The sequence below is a fragment of the Convolutriloba macropyga genome, chromosome 7 (genome assembly GCF_964194025.1).
Source record: "Convolutriloba macropyga chromosome 7, txConMacr16.3, whole genome shotgun sequence".
NCBI classification, from domain to species: domain Eukaryota; kingdom Metazoa; phylum Xenacoelomorpha; order Acoela; family Convolutidae; genus Convolutriloba; species Convolutriloba macropyga.
In genome coordinates, this window is record NC_134474.1 from 58,166,275 (window position 1) to 58,184,135 (window position 17,861).

General features: G+C 38.9%; 1 protein-coding gene across 1 annotated transcript in view; it reads left to right on the plus strand.

The window, feature by feature from the left end:
* LOC142343082 (uncharacterized) overlaps positions 1–17,861 on the plus strand; it is a 99,896-nt gene extending 82,035 nt beyond the window's left edge. The window contains exons 16-17 of the mRNA XM_075394769.1: positions 17,140–17,161; positions 17,410–17,861. Coding sequence (XP_075250884.1) covers positions 17,140–17,161; positions 17,410–17,429 — 42 coding nt within the window. The 3' untranslated portion in view covers positions 17,430–17,861. The remainder of the gene's footprint in view (positions 1–17,139; positions 17,162–17,409) is intronic.

The window sequence follows — 17,861 nt, forward strand, 5'->3', positions numbered from 1 at the left end:
GTCTTTTTAATAGATTTTATTAAATAATTCCAAAGCTTAGGAAAATTTGCACTGTTTTTAATCAGTAATCAGACATATATATTTATAAACCAATTTTGAGATACTTTGCTTGTTTTTTGCTGTTTTAAACGACATGTTTGTTATATATTTTCCTGCTTCTATGGGAGATATTTGTTTTGAAAATTTTAAAAATAGAAATTTTAGGGTTGCAGCTGTTAACTCTTGTATAAACTTTGGGTTATTTGTATGCAAATTCGGTTTAAAACCTTCTTTTATAACAACAGTTATTAAGTTTGGGCAAAGTTTTGCATCTTATTGTTTCTTTTGTTTTTTTTTACTATTGCACTTGTTTATTTGGCCCTTGACATAGTTTTCTGGTATACACTTCTCTAAAGCGTATTTGGTATCTAGACGTATTTTTATGGACATTATTTTTAAAAGATGTGTATTATTATCTAAAGTGTGTCAGATTTCTTCTAATGCAATATACAATCTTCTGTTGAAGCAGACGCTGAAGAAAAAGCTCTCCGAAAAACAATTTTTGATACCTTGCAAATTTGTTGCCATATGCTTTGAATACTGTTAACAAATTTTAAATCTGTTTCTTTTGATCTTCTTTTCATTAGCTTGACTATTTCCTGGGTTTCATCTGTAGGCACCTTTCTTACAGTTTAGCCTATTTTGTTGTGAGGTATTGGATAAAAATAACACTTCTCACCGTAAGTTCAGGATAATTTATGGTAAATTTTCTCGGATCATTGCCAGTCTTTTTTCATTCTTTTTTTCTTCATTGTTTTTGTTACCAAATTTCTGTTTCAGTGAAAGGTTGATTAGGTTAACAGTTCTCATGAATTTAAAGTGAAATGTTACTTTAGCAGAATTTTAGTTCCATAAAATTCCGGAGGATTCGAACCATATTTCAATATTTACCTTTACCTTTAATTGATGTTTTTTGATTAACCCGCTTGACCTCTGACTAACGTCATTCACTGATTCAAATGAAACCAGTGTAGATAATTTGTAGAGCAACTTTACCTAATACAGTGAAAAAAGTGGTTGAGTCCAAAAACAAAATTAATTATAACGTCATAAACTAGTGCACACCGTTGGCGAAGTTTTTGTATAATAGGGTATTAAGAATTTTTTCGAGCGAACGTTTTTTGCTGAAATACTGAGTTTATAGCCTTTAGTTAAACTGTACTTCAACTGATTTATTTTTTTTTGCAATAAAAGTAAGCAAATTTGTTTTTTTTAAAAAATTTTTGTGATGCTTTTTTTGCTTTATGGCTAATTTTCGATCTTTGAGGCTAATTTCCGAAAATATATCCATTTTTCCTTCAAGATACTTACTAAAAGATTGTTTTGAGTCCCCTCATTAATGAATGTGTTGTTAAGGCAAGAAAATGCGAACATTCTGAGTTAATCACTTTATCTACAAACAAGGCGGCTCGTTAATGTGCATTCGCACATGATGTTCCGACCCGCGCTCATCTACATTTTTGACTTAACTGTCTTTTGACCTAAATTTTTGACAATGAATGTTACACAACCAAACTAATAATTGAATTAAGTATTGCCATGCCTCATTACAACGAGATCTGCCATTAAAAAGACTACGAGAAAAAACAACAACAACAAAAAGGAAAAACAAATTGCACGGCAAAAACTCAATATCTAAAATTAAAAGCACCTAGTATCAACGTCAAATTACAATCAGACAAAACCCTAACTACACAAATTTAATTTTTCCTAACTTCGCTGCAAATAGTATTTTTCCTTAAAAAGACTAGGTTACAAGTCGACAAACAGAAGAAATAATGAGGCGATAATCAAAAATCAATTAACATTTTTTTAAACCAATTAATTTCAAAAGTCTTAAAAAACAATAGCTTTTAACTAAATAGCTGTTGATAAATTTACTAAAATGTCATAATGAAACCAATAGGACCTGATTTTGGTTAGACTAAGCCATCGGAATGGACTAAAGAAGCAGAAACACTAAAAAAAAATTACGATCAGCAGTTTACACACATTCCGAAAACACAAACTATTGGTGCCATTGAAATCATTAGCTATTGTCTGAAAATATGCATTTTTATTCCAATTTCTAATTTTACTAACTCAGATAAAATTATACTGAATGAAGAAAAAAGTTCAATTGGGCCATATTTAAAAATCATTTGGATCTGTTATTACGCGGTTGTGCTAAAGGAACACAAATACACCACTCACATAATTTTTATCAAAACGCATTTTGTACAACAAACAAAACATCCTTTATTTCAGAATATCGGGAAACATGTTAATTTTGAAAAAAACAAGGAATTGTATGGGACCTCTCAATGATGAGAAAAAGTCACAAGTTGACGAAAAGAACCACAAAAACTGAAAAAAATGACAAATCCTTTAAAAACTCAAATATTTATAATATCATGAACTTCAAAACTATTCACTATGAACTAACTGCTTCGGGTAACTTAATTTATCGATCTTTAATGAGAATGGTCAACACTTTATGGCTACCTAAAGAATAAAAAACAAAGGCAAGAGAGCAAATTCAAAAAAAAAAATTAAGCGAGAAAATTGTCGAAGCAATTCAGAAAAGAATTTTTCAGTAAAAACTTTTCTACTTTCAAATAATTTTAACAGCAATGGGATACTTCTTTTTAACAATTTGACTCCAATAAATCAACAAACATGAACAAAACATTTAAACCACGAAATTTTTGAGAAAACCCGTAGTATCAACGCAATTAAAATCAAGCTTTCAACGGAAGCTAATAATGACGCCATGATAATTCATGAGGAGACAAAAAGGATATTTGTCATTCATAAGTCATCAGAAGCACATTACAATAAAAAATTGACTATGAAAACCAACAAAAACAGGCAAAATCCAAAAATTAAGTAGAAAAGTGCGAGAAGAAAGTGTCGAAGCCGTTCAAAGCATAAACTTTTCTCTGAAATTTTTATGTATGATCCCTCTAACGTCTTCTCTAAGCCAATGCAACAATCAGAAATAGGATATTGTGTTGAAATTCCAAAAGGAACCAAAATCATGAGAAAAATTATCTAAAAACTAAAAAAAAATCGAAAATTCGTGCATCGAAGTCATGACACCAATAGTTAGCAGATAAAACCGCTAAATAGATTAGCTTTAGTTGACCTAGAAAAAAGGGGGTTTGGTTATTCCTGAGACTGACTTGCCGTTCACGAAAGTAAGTTTAGGACTGGTTAAAAAAAATTTCCCGAAAAATTATTAAAATGAAAGTCTAAACAGACATTAATTTCAATAGCCTTGAACGAAAATTAATAAATACGCTCACATATGCCTCAATTGGAGGACAAGGATATTTTTTGTGCATAGGTAATCAATAAGACATCACAATAAGTCTTATTGCTATGGAAGCGACAACAAATACAGGCAAAAACCAAAATTTCAATAGAAAAGTGCGAGAAGAAAGTGTCGGAGCAATTTAAACCATAAGCTTTTCTCTGAAAACTTTAACCATGATCCATTGAAAAATATTTTTAAGCCATTGGGAGATATCAGTATCCGGATAATGTAATATAATTTCAAGAGGGAACAATAATAAGAAAATATCGAAGTTTTTGTTTTTAATTTTGAAATCTTGTGGCATTGAAGTCATATAATGAATAGTTAGAAAATAGAGCCACTAACCAGATTAATTTTGGTTGCAGTAGAAAGAAAGGGTCCTTTCATTGCTGAGACTGACTTACAGTTCACGAAAAGAATTTTAGGATTGGTTAATGTTAAAAAAATTTCCCGGAAAATCATTAAAATGAAAGTCTTAACAGACATTAAACTCAATAGCTTTGAACGAAAATTAATAAATACGCTCAGTTATGCCTGAGTTGGAGGACAGGGATTTTTTTCGTGCATAGGTAATCAATAAGACATCACAATAAGTCTTATTGCTATGGAAGCGACAACAAATACAGGCAAAAACCAAAATTTCAATAGAGAAGTGCGAGAAGAAAGTGTCGGAGCAATTTAAACCATAAGCTTTTCTGTGAAAACTTTAACCATGATCCATTGAAAAAGTTTTTTAAGCCATTGGGAGATATCAGTATCCGGATAATGTAATATAATTTCAAGAGGGAACAATAATAAGAAAATATCGAAGTTTTTATTTTTAATTTTGAAATCTTGTGGCATTGAAGTCATATAACGAATAGTTAGAAAATAGAGCCACTAACCAGATTAATTTTGATTGCAGTAGAAAGGAAGGGTCCTTTCATTACTGAGACTGACTTACAGTTCACGAAAAGATTTTTAGGATTGGTTAATGTTAAAAAAATTTCCCGAAAAATCATTAAAATGAAAGTCTTAACAGATATTAAACTCAATAGCTTTGAACGAAAATTAAAAAATACGCTCAGTTATGCCTCAGTTGGAGGACAGGGATTTTTTTCGTGCATAGGTAATCAATGGGACATCACAATAAGTCTTATTGCTATGGAGACAACAACAAATACAGGCAAAACCCAAAAATTCAATAGAAAAGTGCGAGAAGAAAGTGTCGAAGCTATTTAAACCATAAGCTTTTCTCTGAAAACTTTAACCATGATCCATTGAACCATTTCTCTAAGCCACTGGGAGATATCAGTTTCAGGATAATGTAATATAATTTCAAGAGCGACCAATAATAAGAAAAAATTGAAACTTTATTTTTAATTTTGTAGTCTTGTGGCATTGAAGTCATATAACGAATAGTTAGAAAATAGAGCCACTAACCAGATTAATTTTGGTTGCAGTAGAAACGAAGGGGGTCCTTTTATTACTGAGACTGACTTACAGTTCACGAAAAGAAGTTAAGGATCGGTTAATGATAAGAAAAATTCTCGAAAAATCACTTTTAAAGATTTGACAGCCGTTAGCTGTACACTCAAAGCTCTAGATAGGTTCAATTATCGCTCCTTACTTGCACTTATAGTCAAAAATTCTATGCAATAGGACTCCAAAAAATTAGAAAAAACCTCAAAATGAAATCAAAAATTCATTTAAAATTACGAAAACTATGAGTCAAAGTCAAAAAAATACACGAGCGATTGCCTGAAAACGAATTTTTTTTGTTCATTGGGCTTCATTAGACTGTAAACAAGGTTTGTCATTAACGGAACCTCGATATGAGAAGTGACTAGTCTCTAGGTGACAAAAAAAACAAAAACATATTAAAAGTTTCTAAAAAAAAAGAGCTCTAAAAAATAATTCGAATTTTTTTGATAGTCAACTTCCCTGTGAGACCATAACTAGACTTTTAATCGCCTTTCGTCTATTAGGCACTGGACTCGTAATTGATCAATTTTGTGGCTTGAAATCAAATTTTGATTTAATATGTTTATTTAAAAAGATCTTATTTTGAAGAAAAGTTACACTGAATGTGACCAAAATCATGCTAATTATCCCGTTTTCGCACAAAACTTCAATCCTCGATAACTCCTCGAAAAACACGAAGTTCAAAAAATCTTTTTAATTTTGAATTCTAAGCTGGAAGAGCTTTTTAATGATACCACTCACATTTTTCTACGATGAATATATCGATCGGCCAAAATTGACTGAAAAAAAAACCCATTTGAGTATATAGTTCCTCCCCCCCCCACAAGTGGGGTCGGAACAATAATCGAGTGTGTTACTGAGTAAATAAAAGAGCAGCGATGATTGAATTGCGCTATTTAAATGAAGCCGCGAGAAAAGTATAACGTCATTTCTTAGCCATATAAATGCACACAAAATACGTTCTATTTGGCATAGAAAGCTGGAAAAATTTCGTTTAGCATAATTTTTGTTGAGCCTACTAATATACTAAATCGATTGCGCTCTTTTTAGGCTTAATATTTTTATGTTTCGAAAACGTATTGGTGACCAATCTGAGCTCAGACACTTACCTGCTAAAAAGATCAAGCTAGATTTGCCTGTAAGTAATTGATGCTTTTTGCCTTGATGGTGTTACGAACAAGATGTTGCCTTTATACGTGATATGAATTGAATTTACTCATCGAAAGACTGCTTCTGTCAGCTTTATTTTAGCCCCGCGACCGAGCCACGTTGGCAATTCAGCGCGTACTTTATGTAATAGTGTACGAAGCTCAAAAGACTTTTGCAGATTTGAATGCAATATGAATAAAGAATTTTCCTTAAAATCTTAGCCTTTCATGCGTATTCGAATTACGTTTTACCCTTCAGTTCATTCAACTCATTCCCATCACCTTCCCCCACCCCCTTCTTCCGCGAACCGTGAAGTGGGAATTCTAATTCATTCGTCTAAGACTCGGATCAGATGCGCATGTGACCGACTTTCAATCCAAGATTACAATCAAGAAACATATCGGGAATCATGGAAAGGGGTTGTTTGATTACCTAACTCAGAACAGCACCAATTGCACAGGTCCAGACTGTGTGTTAGCAGCTGTTCATATTCGCGTGAGGGACTTTGCCACTCATTTGGTGAAGATGGGCTACAAACCCGATTTGATGAAGACCTATTACCTGCCGAATGCATTCAACTATACAATCTCAAATTATAGGCTGATGTCCACTGGTGTCAACCAAGAGGTCAATTTCCCAACAAGAGAAAAAACTTGTAAGACTCAATCAAAATTGATACTCCTTCTGATGTTTTAAATTAATATCATAGAAACCGGCAAATCTAGTGACCCCCTCATTTTTTTTGGTTCATTTCCTATAATCTGATTTTTTTTGAATAACGGTCACCGACAACCCACACCATACATTTTTTTTATTGAAAAACATCAAATTCGAAAATTTTTGGTCAAAATTTTGGAATTGACCAAATCGGGCTAAATACTGGTAATTGAAACCGGTAAAGTCTTATAGGAAATAAACTCAGCGAAGCCAAAAAAAAGTTTGAAAAAATTGACCAAATTTAATGAAATTTTGCAAAAAATCTATATAAAGCGTTGATAGATGGTGGGTCGAAAATTTGTATAAAAAAGGGGTAGAATTAAGAGTTTGGTCAAGGTTTTCAAATTTTGAAAAAAAAAGAATGAGATAACTGATTTTTTTTGCAAATAAGCGCTTATTCTTGGTAACTCGTGAAAATTGAGCACTTAACATCAGGGCTCGGAGTTTGAGCAAAACTCAAATCAATTATGTTGTAAAAAACACTATATGGTTTTCATATTAGCTACAAGTTCACTGCATCACGCCATAAAAAGTTTGCCTCAAGCGTTATAAGACCATTATAAAAAAAAATTTACGCATTACCGGGTCTGAGTGTCAATCCTAACGCGGTGAAAGTACAAAAATCTGCTCAGTTCCAATTGAGTCATTTCTTGCCTGATAAAAAGAGGCTAGTTATATGGCATGATGTGGTGATTAATTCATTATCCCGTCATCGCAGTAACAACAATAAGCCTTTAACACCTTCGCAGCTTATTGCAGTGCTTGAAGAGTATCAGGAGCTCATAGGAGCTATAATGTATTGCCCCAGAGAGGGAACTCCTGATAATTACAATCAGCTCAAGCGTAGTACTCAAGTTACCATCCATTTAGTGAAAGACATTGTGTCTAAACGTAAACAGAAAGACCCTATTTTACTTAAAGAGTACAGAGCATTACACCAAAGGCCTGCGCATGAGCTGAAAACACTCAATGTAGCGTTAGCACATAGGAACAACCTCCAGTCCTTGATAACCCGCTCCCGACCGAAAAAACTCTCTAAGCGCCGTCGTAAAACGCTTCGCACCCGTGATGCGTTCGAGGAGGCGGAACTCACTCAAGCTTTTGATGACCTGAATGTCACTTAGTCTTGCGTTGTTGTGGGAGTCTACCCGCTAACTGGTGGTTTGGCTTAGTTTACTCACAAGTTACGGGTTAGTTTGTTGTTGGTTCTCTCCAATAGTGCTTTACTAAACGTTCCGCTCTCCCCATTTTTCGAGTTATTCACTACCGTCCGTTTTTCGCAGGTTATCTGGTTTCACTTTCCGTTTCCGCCTTTTTTTCCCTGTCGCCATGTTTCTTTCTATCCCCCGTTTATCTGTTGTATGATGTAGTAATTTTAGTTTTGCTGTAGTAATTTTTTTTCTGCTAGTATGCTGGTTGGTTGTTTACTCTCGTTGCTTGCTAGGGTGTGACTTAAGTTCATTCTGGAGTTACGGCTGGTTTTTTTCGTGAATTTCACCCCACTTGTTTGCTAGCAGTTTGTTGTAGCTTGATTAATTTTGGTAGTATGATCTTTGTTGTCTGGGTAGGGTGGTTTGCTATAATGTGACTTAAGTTTGTTCTGGAGTTACGGCTAGTTTGTTTGGTTGAATTCATTGCTGTGGTCTGCTAGCATTGATCTTCCCGCCTTCTCGCTTGTGGTTTACCGTCTCCCTCCCGTGCTATCCCGGTTTTCCGTCCCGTCGCGCGCTACCCGCTCGACGTTTTTTTCTCGTCCGTATCGTTTTCCCGTTTCGTCGCGCGCCGTCCGCCCGACGTTTCCGCCCGCCCGTGCCATTTTCCTGCTTTGTCGCGCGCTGTTTACCCGAGGCTCCAGTTCGTCAGTCCGGTTTCCCTTTGCGTCGTGCGTTACTCGTTCGGCGTCTCTTCCCGTCCGCCCCGTCTCCCGTTCTGTCCCGTGTCGCGCTTTCTGCGCTCACCGTTCTTTCTTTCTTTCGCCGTGTACTATTGTACTCGACGAGCATCTTTGCTAATACGCGGTTTGCTAGGCAAACCGCCACACTAGGGTTCGGTATAACCCATTTGTGTTGTATTGTTGCATGTGTGTGTACTTTATAATAGTACCAAATTAAACTTGTGGTTCCTGTTTTGATAAGATCATGACAACATTGCAGGACAAATTCAACAAACTTTATAGTGCTAGGGCAAAGTTAGAGGCTGAACTTAATATCATCTACGGTGAAATTAACAATGCTGTGGATAAGCAAAACAGGAACGTTAAGATCGAACGTCTGATTGTGAAGTGCAAAGATGCTTTTACTAGAGTAGTTGATAGGAATGAAGAGCTCTTTGATCTGGCACAAAAGACTGAAGATCCAGACGCTGCCTGTAAGAACCTTGAAAAATGGTTAGAGACTGTAACAAAGAAAACTGACGAGTTCATTGCTGCTGCTCGAGGGTATATCAATTCGGTTCAAGACAAAGAGACAGTAGAGCTGTATAGCTCTTACCATTCTAGATCAGGTTCACATATGAGTTCCTCAAAAAGATCAAGTCAGCGTCAACGAGACTTAGAACTATCAAAACTTAAAAGAGAGGAACTTGAGAAACAGCATGAGGCAAAGCTGCGCATTGCTAGACAGCGTCTTGAAATTGAAAAGCAAACGAAATTGCGAGAATTAGAAATTGAGCAGCTTGAGTAGGATCATCGAAAGGAAGTAGCTACTGCAGCCTTTGAGGAAATTGAGTTGATGACAAAATCATCAGCAGACGGGTCTGGTACAGGCAAAATAAGTGGGCTCTTTACGGAAAAAAACTCAGTCAAGAGCAAGAAATTTGTTCAAGATTGGGTTAATTCGTCACCGGCCGGGAACATGGCAGATTTTGCAAGCGAACCGAGTTTGCACTTTTCTGGTTCCATCGCCCAATCCAACCAAGCAATTGTCCAACGACCTTCTTCAACGCAACTTCCAAACTCTTACTTCAATCTCAATACACCTGGTCAAGTTGAGGCCAACATCAACCTCCCTGTCCATAAGCCGCAAGAACCAAGTAGTAGAACCAATGTAACCAATGATGCACTTGTTGCAAGCAACATCACGCAAGAGCAGCGACAACCTCAATATACGCCTCCATCACCACCAATAAACTTTGGTATGCAAACTCAACTAAACTCCCCAAACACAGCCCGACAACTTTCTCAGGCAACAATGCAATTCAATGGGTTACACTTAGATCATCAATTTCCTCGCAGGTCGAGCATGTCGGGACAGTTGAATTTACTCAGCTCTCCGCGTTCACCACCTTTAAATACACTCGCTAATGCTCCGCTAGCACTTAAACCGCAACAGGCACACATAAATGTACCAGCCCCTCCATCCCCCGTTCTAAACTCCGCGCCACCGCATTTCCCGTTAATCCCACCAGCATTCCGCTTTCCTCCTTCGCCGCCACAAGCACTCCCACTACACGCCACAAACCCCGTGGCGAATAATGTCAATCTGTTACCCCATTCTCCGCCTGCAGCATTCATTTCCTCCGCAAACGTTTTTTTATCTCAATTAATTCATCCACCACACCCACAAAAGAGTTTTCAGCCACTAAATTTTGTCCCTATAACCCACGCACCTCCTGCTCCTCCGGATCCAAATGTCGGGAGTTTTCCGGCAGCAGTCCCATCTAATGCAGTACCACTTGTACGTACATCTGCAATTTTATATACCGCACAACCGGCCCCGTTAAACAACCCTCATATCACTACATCGCTCCGCTCCTCTCATGTACAAGCAGCAGCAGGCGCTCAAAATTACGTAGCATCAGACTTCATGCCCGTTGTGTTGGGGTGGCCCGCCGCATCCCACACCTTCGGCTCCTTCTTTGGACTCTGCGGATTTGATAAAGCAGTTGGCGGACGCAATTACTTGTAAGAAGAACGATCCACTGCCCGAGTGGAAGTTGTCACAGTACAATGGTGATCCCCTGTAGTGGCACGAATGGTTCGGACAATTTAAAAGCGCCATAGACTTGCAGTCCATGACTGATGATGTCAAGTTAACATACTTAGAAACTCTTGTAACTGGAAAAGCTAAAACCGCCATCGCTGTGTTCGCATACTGTGGTGTAATGAATAAGGATGCACTTAAGACACTTGAACGTAAATTTGGCCAACCACAGGCAGTAGTCAGTGCACACCTAGACAAACTCAGCTCTTTTCCTCCAATAAAGGTGCACAATAGTGATAACATCATAAACTATTCTGCAACAATTTCAAGTCTTGTTGGGGTCTTTAAATCACTTTCATATGACTCAGACCTTAAGAGCGCCTTAGTTCTTAACACGGCTGTGCAAAAGTTGCCACCCAATCTGAAAGAGTTTTGGTCACTCTTCACAGTGAAGAAACATTGGGTTAAACCAACACTCCTTGACTTCAACGATTGGTTGAAGAAGAAGGCCGAGGCACATGATTTAATGAAACAAACTTCATCAAAGGCAAGAACTGAGGATAACAGCAACTCAGTAGTAAAGACTAAAGTTGCCTCAAGAACCTTTGCTGCTAATACGCATTCTAAGGGCACACAGAGACCAACCTCAACATCGGCAACACCTCCAACCCCTCGCTGCATTATGTGTAAAGGTAACCACCACATCTGGGAGTGTAGGGTATTTAAAAAAAAGTCACCCACTCAGCGAGCAAAGGTAGTGGCGGAAGCAAAACTGTGTTTCTCATGTTTGAGAGAAAAGCATATGTTCAGGCAATGCCCAAATCCCAGGAAATGCAGGAAGGACAGTTGCAACAGCTCCCATAATACACTTCTTCATGGAGCTGAGAGGGTTTATCCATCAAAATCCCCTTCAAACAACAATAGTAATTCTAATGCTGGCGCAAATCAAAGTAAACTCTCTAGTGTCCAATCATCGAGTAAGACCACTACTTTGTCATCTGTGAGTAACGTGAAAGACCTCCTTCAGGTGACTGAATTACAGTTGAAGAGCTCTTCTGGTAAAGATACCACGGCTTTAGTTTTGTGCGATACCGCTTGCAGTAACTCTTGGGTGTCCAATGATCTTGCAAATAGACTTGCTTTGCACGGTACAGCACTGAAACTAACAGTCAAAGGTATAAATACCGAGGAGGTTGTAGACACTAAGTTAGTTGAACTAATTGTAACACCACGCGACAACCAAGCATTTGAACCATTTAAAGTCAGCCCTTACGTAAAAGAAGATTTGAATGTATGCGCCGATGTCCCTAACATTAAAGCACTTCAGGAAACATACCAGCACCTAGCAGTTCTAGACCCAGTTACATATTGCTATGGAAACATCGAAATGATACTTGGACAGGATGTGTATCATGCAATCCGCCCGTTAGAGTACTTGGCTGCCGACGAGAAGTCCTCGCCCTTCGCTGTTCGCTTGCCCATATGTTGCGTTCTAAGCGGCCCTCTACCGTCGTCTTCAGGTTTAGTCTCGACTTGTTTCAAAGCTAATATGGAGCAGGATTTTGAACTCGCTAGTCAGGTAAAATCTTGGTACGAAATGGAGTCGTACGGCGCACTTAAGCAAGTAGACCCACGATCCTCCTCGGATGCACGTGCGCATGAAATTCTTGAAAACACCACCGTGCATAATGGAAAAAAGTACAATGTCGGAATGCTATGGGTTGAAGATAACATCGAACTGCCCAACAATTATTTCTCAGCGCATGTTCAATCAAAATCTTTGGAAAAGCGGCTTGCAAAAGACCAGACTTTAAGGGAAAAATACTCGAATACCATCAAAGAGGACTTAGACAAAGGCTCCGTAGTAAGGGTCAAAGATGCTCTAAGGTGGGATCAGGTGGAAAGTTGCTCGGAACGAGAGTGGTACCTACCACACCATCCGGTTGTTATCCCGAACAAGCGGGGCAAGGTCTGTGCGGTAATAAACGGAGCAGCTAAATTCCATGGCGCATCTCTTAATAAGTCCTTACTCACCGGACCTGACTTACTGCAAAACTTAATCTATGTACTCCTACGGTTCAGACAACATCCATTTGCCGTATCCGCCAACATCGAGGGAATGTTCCTCCAGGATGGAGTGTTGCCATGTGATCAGCCATCATTGCGCTTTTTGTGGCGGTATGACCCCACATCAAATGTTGTGGTACACCAGTATACACGCCACATCTTTGGGGCAAAAGATTCGCCCATTTGCACCAACAACGCACTTCAACGCACGGCAAGTGTTAATACCAAGGAGTAACCAGAAGCTCCTTGAGAACTTCTACATGGACGATTACTTAGACTAAGTGGAATCCCCCGAGAGGGCCCTCATTAGGTCGAAGGAATTGGTACATCTTCTCCATCTAGGTGGGCTCAAGCTTACTAAGTTTGTAATCAATGTAAGAGATCTGGCTGACCGAATTGATGGGTCAGCTCAATCCACTGAACCGAAGGTCATCGTTTCATCCAAGGAGGAATCAATGCAGGTGCTTGGGCTTAAGGGATCACAACAACGATACTCTTGTTGTGAGTAGAGGTACTAACAGCACCATCACAAAAAGTCTAATACAACGCTTGGTTTTAAGTCTAGTGTCAAAGGTCTACGGCCCAATTGGTCTTGTCGCACCGTTTACTGTTGGTGCTCGTTTAATCTTGAAAGGCGTATGGCGTGTCAATGGACAAAGTTCGGATGACGAGTTGCCTAAGGACACAGTTCACAGATTCCTTGCCTGGTGTGTAGAACTGCCGCGGTTAGCAGCGATCACTTTACCGAGAAGTTACCAGGACCATTCCAACATCTTGAACTCCACATGTTTGGTGACAGCTCGCAAGACGTATTCAGTGCAGTAGGTTTTCTTAGGGCTCAAGTAACTTGCACCTCCGGGGAGTTTATAACAGAGCTGGCGTTTGTCTTGGGCAAGGCCCGTGTTGCACCTATGAAGGTAATGACAGTTCCTAAGTTGGAATTACAAGCCGCTCTCCTCGCTGCCCGTTTAAGAAGGGAAATCTGTCGAGCATTAACGGTTACTGTGGACAAAGTCTTCATGTGGACAGATAGTACCAGCGTCTTGCAGTTGATAAACTCAACAAACAAACACACCATCTTCATTGCAAGTCGTGTCAGTGAAATCCTGGAGAACACCAGCATTGACCAATGGAACCACGTCGCCACTTGTGTTAATCCGGCGGATGCTGGCACGCGTGGTATGTCCGCTGAAGTTTTGCAATCAAGTAGCTGGGTGAGGGGTCCTGACTTCCTGAGAACTAAGCAATTCCCTTTTGTACCAAATACTGACGTCGTTGATAACATCAAGCTCGGCGTTGTAACTAAGGAACAAGATGATGACTCCATCTCATCTCTAGTCGCATCCGTAACCAAGCCCCCTAAGGAACAAAGCATTAATCTAATCCCGTTTGATAAATTCAGTTCTTATCAAAAATTACTTCGTGTCACCGCATATGTGCTCCGTCTTTTACCATCTCATGAAAGCTACCGTACCGTAGACGGCAGCATAGCCGACCCTATTGAGCTTGACGAAGCCGAGCGTCATCTCCAGTACTTGGTTCAGGAGGAGTCTTTTAATACTGAAAGAAAGGATCTTCTTGACAACAAATGCGTTAAGAAGAGCAACCGCCTTGCTCAGTTTACACCGTTTAATGGGCCTCATGGTCTCATCCGTTCTTCTGGTCGACTCCGACGGCTAGGGGAAATTGACTTTGACACTAAGCATCCTATCGTGCTGGATGCGCTTCATACTTTTGTTAAACTGTTTCCGCGGCATACTCATTTGAAGAACCATCATCAGGGCTTCGATTACTTAATACTTAAGTTCAAATGTACAGGAACGTTATTCTATCCTTAAACTACGTTCCACACTGCGTTCCATCAAATCAAACTGCGTCTTGTGTATAAAGTTCCGTGCAGCAACCATTCACCCGATCATGGCAGGCCTACCAAAGGAGAGACTAGCATACCAGTCTCCTCCTTTTACCAACACCGGGGTTGATTACTTCGGCCCATTCTACGTCACCGTTCGTCGGGCTACCGAGAAGAGGTGAGGATTTCTCTTCAGTTGTTTGACTACTCGTGCTGTCCATGTTGAGATTGTCCCGTCCATGAAAAATAGTTCCTGTGTAATGGGAGTGGAGCGGTTCGTCTCCCGTCGGGGAGCTCCTGCCATGATTTGGTCGTATAATGGTACGAACTTCATTGGAGCGGAGAAAGAGCTCCGTGAATGTATGGAAAATCGAATACGCTTAACATTGCCACCGAACTTGCACATAAGGGCATTAAGTGGAGGTTCAATCCACCCAGTGCGCCACGCCAAGGTGGCATCTGGGAGAGGTTAGTTCGTAGTTTTTAGAGGGTACTGTACACCATCCTTGGTACACGCCGCCTCACAGATGAGGTGTTGAACACTACTTTTTGTCTTGTTGAATACGTATTAAACGCACGTCCGATAACGCCCGTAAGCGCCGACCCGTCCGACCTAGGCGCAATAACACCAAACCATCTCCTACTCGGTAACCAAGCAACCAGAATTCCGTCTATCGTTGGCGTCGACGAGTTCGATCATCGTAAGCGGTACTCCCGTGCACAGTCCTACGCCAATAAAATTTGGGTACGTTGGATTAAGGAGTATGTACCTGCGCTGATCCGTAGATCTAAGTGGCAGACGCCTGCCGAGCAGCACCTCAAGGTCGGTGATTTAGTTTGGATCGTTGAAGAAAGCAACCCTAGAGGTTACTATCTAACTGCTCGGATTGAAAAACTCCGTTACGGCTCCGACAACGTCGCCCGCTCCGCCGTCGTACGCACGTCATCTGGACCGCTGGTCCGCCCACTCGTTAAGCTTGTAAAAATCCTCCGAACATATTCTTCCGGGCCGGAGGATGTTACTGAGTAAATAAAAGAGCAGCGACTATTGAAATGCGCTATTTATATAAAGCCGCGAGAAAAGTATTACGTCATTTCTTAGCCATATAAATGCACACAAAATACGTTCTATTTGGCATAGAAAGCTGGAAAAAGTTCGTTTAGCATAATTTTTGTTGAGCCTACTAATATACTAAATTGATTGCGCTCTCTTTTTAGGCTTAATATTTTTATGTTTCGAAAACGTATTTTTGACCAATCTGAGCTCAGACAATTACCTGCTAAAAAGATCAAGCTAGATTTGCCTGTAAGTAATCGATGCTTTTTTGCCTTGATGGTGTTACGAACAAGTTTTTGCCTTTATACGTGATATAAATTGAATTTACTCATCGAAAGACTGCTTCTGTCAGCTTTAGAGTGCATTGTTAGGTTGATATTTGCTTACACGGGATGAAATCAATTGTTTAAAAATGTTGTCAGTTCAGCCGTCATTGGTTCCCCGAGAACACATTTTTGAAAGTTTAACAATAGAGAATTTTAAAACGATACAACGAAGCTAAGCCACTATAAGATAATTATTAGTTCTCACAGTAAAAATTTTCAATTGTTTTATCGGAAAACCCAAATTGTCAATTTAAATCAGATTTTGCAGGATAAAATTATCGTGTGAGCGAGTTTTAGCTGATATTTCAGCTTTGAACACGTACTTTACAGTTGTGAGAGAATCACAATCAACTGAAAATATTCATGGCTTAAAAGTCCGGAAACAGTAATGAACAAAACTGGATAAAACTGAGCAGAATGCCGTTAATGACGAAAATTATTTGAAACTTAATCCGACTGTAATGAAAGTATTGTAAGAGTATTTTTGACAATCGATGTTTGAAATTTGTAGCAAATAAGTATTTGAATTTTTTTTTATTCTTCTGAAAATTTTAAATGTTCCCTCATTTTCGAAACAGATTAAAAACCGTCGATTTTGTGGAACTGAAACGTCCTTCTGTTTCAACCCGTTTTCTCACATTGTTTTGCGCATTTGGCAGCGCTCCATTGCAGCCCAACTCTTACTTGCCTTTCGAAGGATTCGACGCTGATAGCTGATCATTCCTTATAGTCATTGTTTCATAGTCATTATAATAACAGTACCCATACCAACTTTAGGATTTGAGAGACCATATTGCATCCGTTTTCAATATTCTGCAAATTGGGTTAGACCAAAGTGTTTTTTTTTAAATATTAAGTTCCTTGTCCACAAACTGAAATGTATTTCCTACCGTGATCGGTGATCGAACCAGATTAGGCACCAGTGAAACCATATATGATCCTTACTCGACCGTAAGTACTGGTGTGGTTATGTTGCTCGTTGAAAAATTCCTCGCCTGTGTATGTTTGACACACCATACCCCCTGTGTGCGTTCAAAAATAGTCTGCGTCATAAACGAGGGCAAACGAAAACCTCGAACTGGGAATCATCAGGAAATCATATTTTATCCTTGAATTATTAGCCAATTCCAGGCCAAATATGGAAACGAATGAGGGCAATATGTGAACCTGCTTACTGTGAGTAAACTCAATTGAGTGCACATAAATCGAGCCAAGTTGTCTTCAATTTAAAAATGTTTCAATTGTTTCAGGACATTCCCGTGTGTTTGTTCGGTGAGTTTATTTCTTCTCTAGTTAAGTGTAATAAAATTTATTGGTGGTAGAATAATTGTTAAACCAGTACAGTTGGTTTAAACATGATAAAAGCTTAAAAAACTGAAAGAATAATCAAAGAAAAGAATAATTTCTCGTTATCTCTTCAATTTTTTCAGAAAGTTGCGTGATTATAGATTATTACTTTTTTGCGTATAGCTAGATGACCTAAAGTAGTAGATGCAGGATATATGCAGTTTTTGTTTTAGATACCAAGCCTTTCGTCTAAAACACTCAATTTTGACTGGCCGCCTCATATTCGAATGGCCAGAGCATCTCGATTGATTTCAGCTTGACTGACAGAAGAAAAGCTACATTACTTATGGCAGATAGCTAACAAATCTCTTGTAAATAGTTTCCGCGGAAATGTGTTTCAAATAGCCGAAATCAGGATTTGACTAAAGGGATTATAAGTATTTGTCAAACAGCTAATTGCCAAGTAATTTATACTAATGCATTTTCGTCTGCGATTTGTTTCAGTTTTTGTTTATCGTTTTACGTAATGGTTAAGTGACTTTGCTTGAAGTCACTGAGAACTTCTGGCGTTTATCGAGAACCGCGAAGCGGTTCGAGATATTCAGTCAGAATTTCGAAGTGACTTCTGCAGAGTCACTTAGCCATGCTTAAAACACGAAACGCGCACGTTTTAAAATGACGAAAG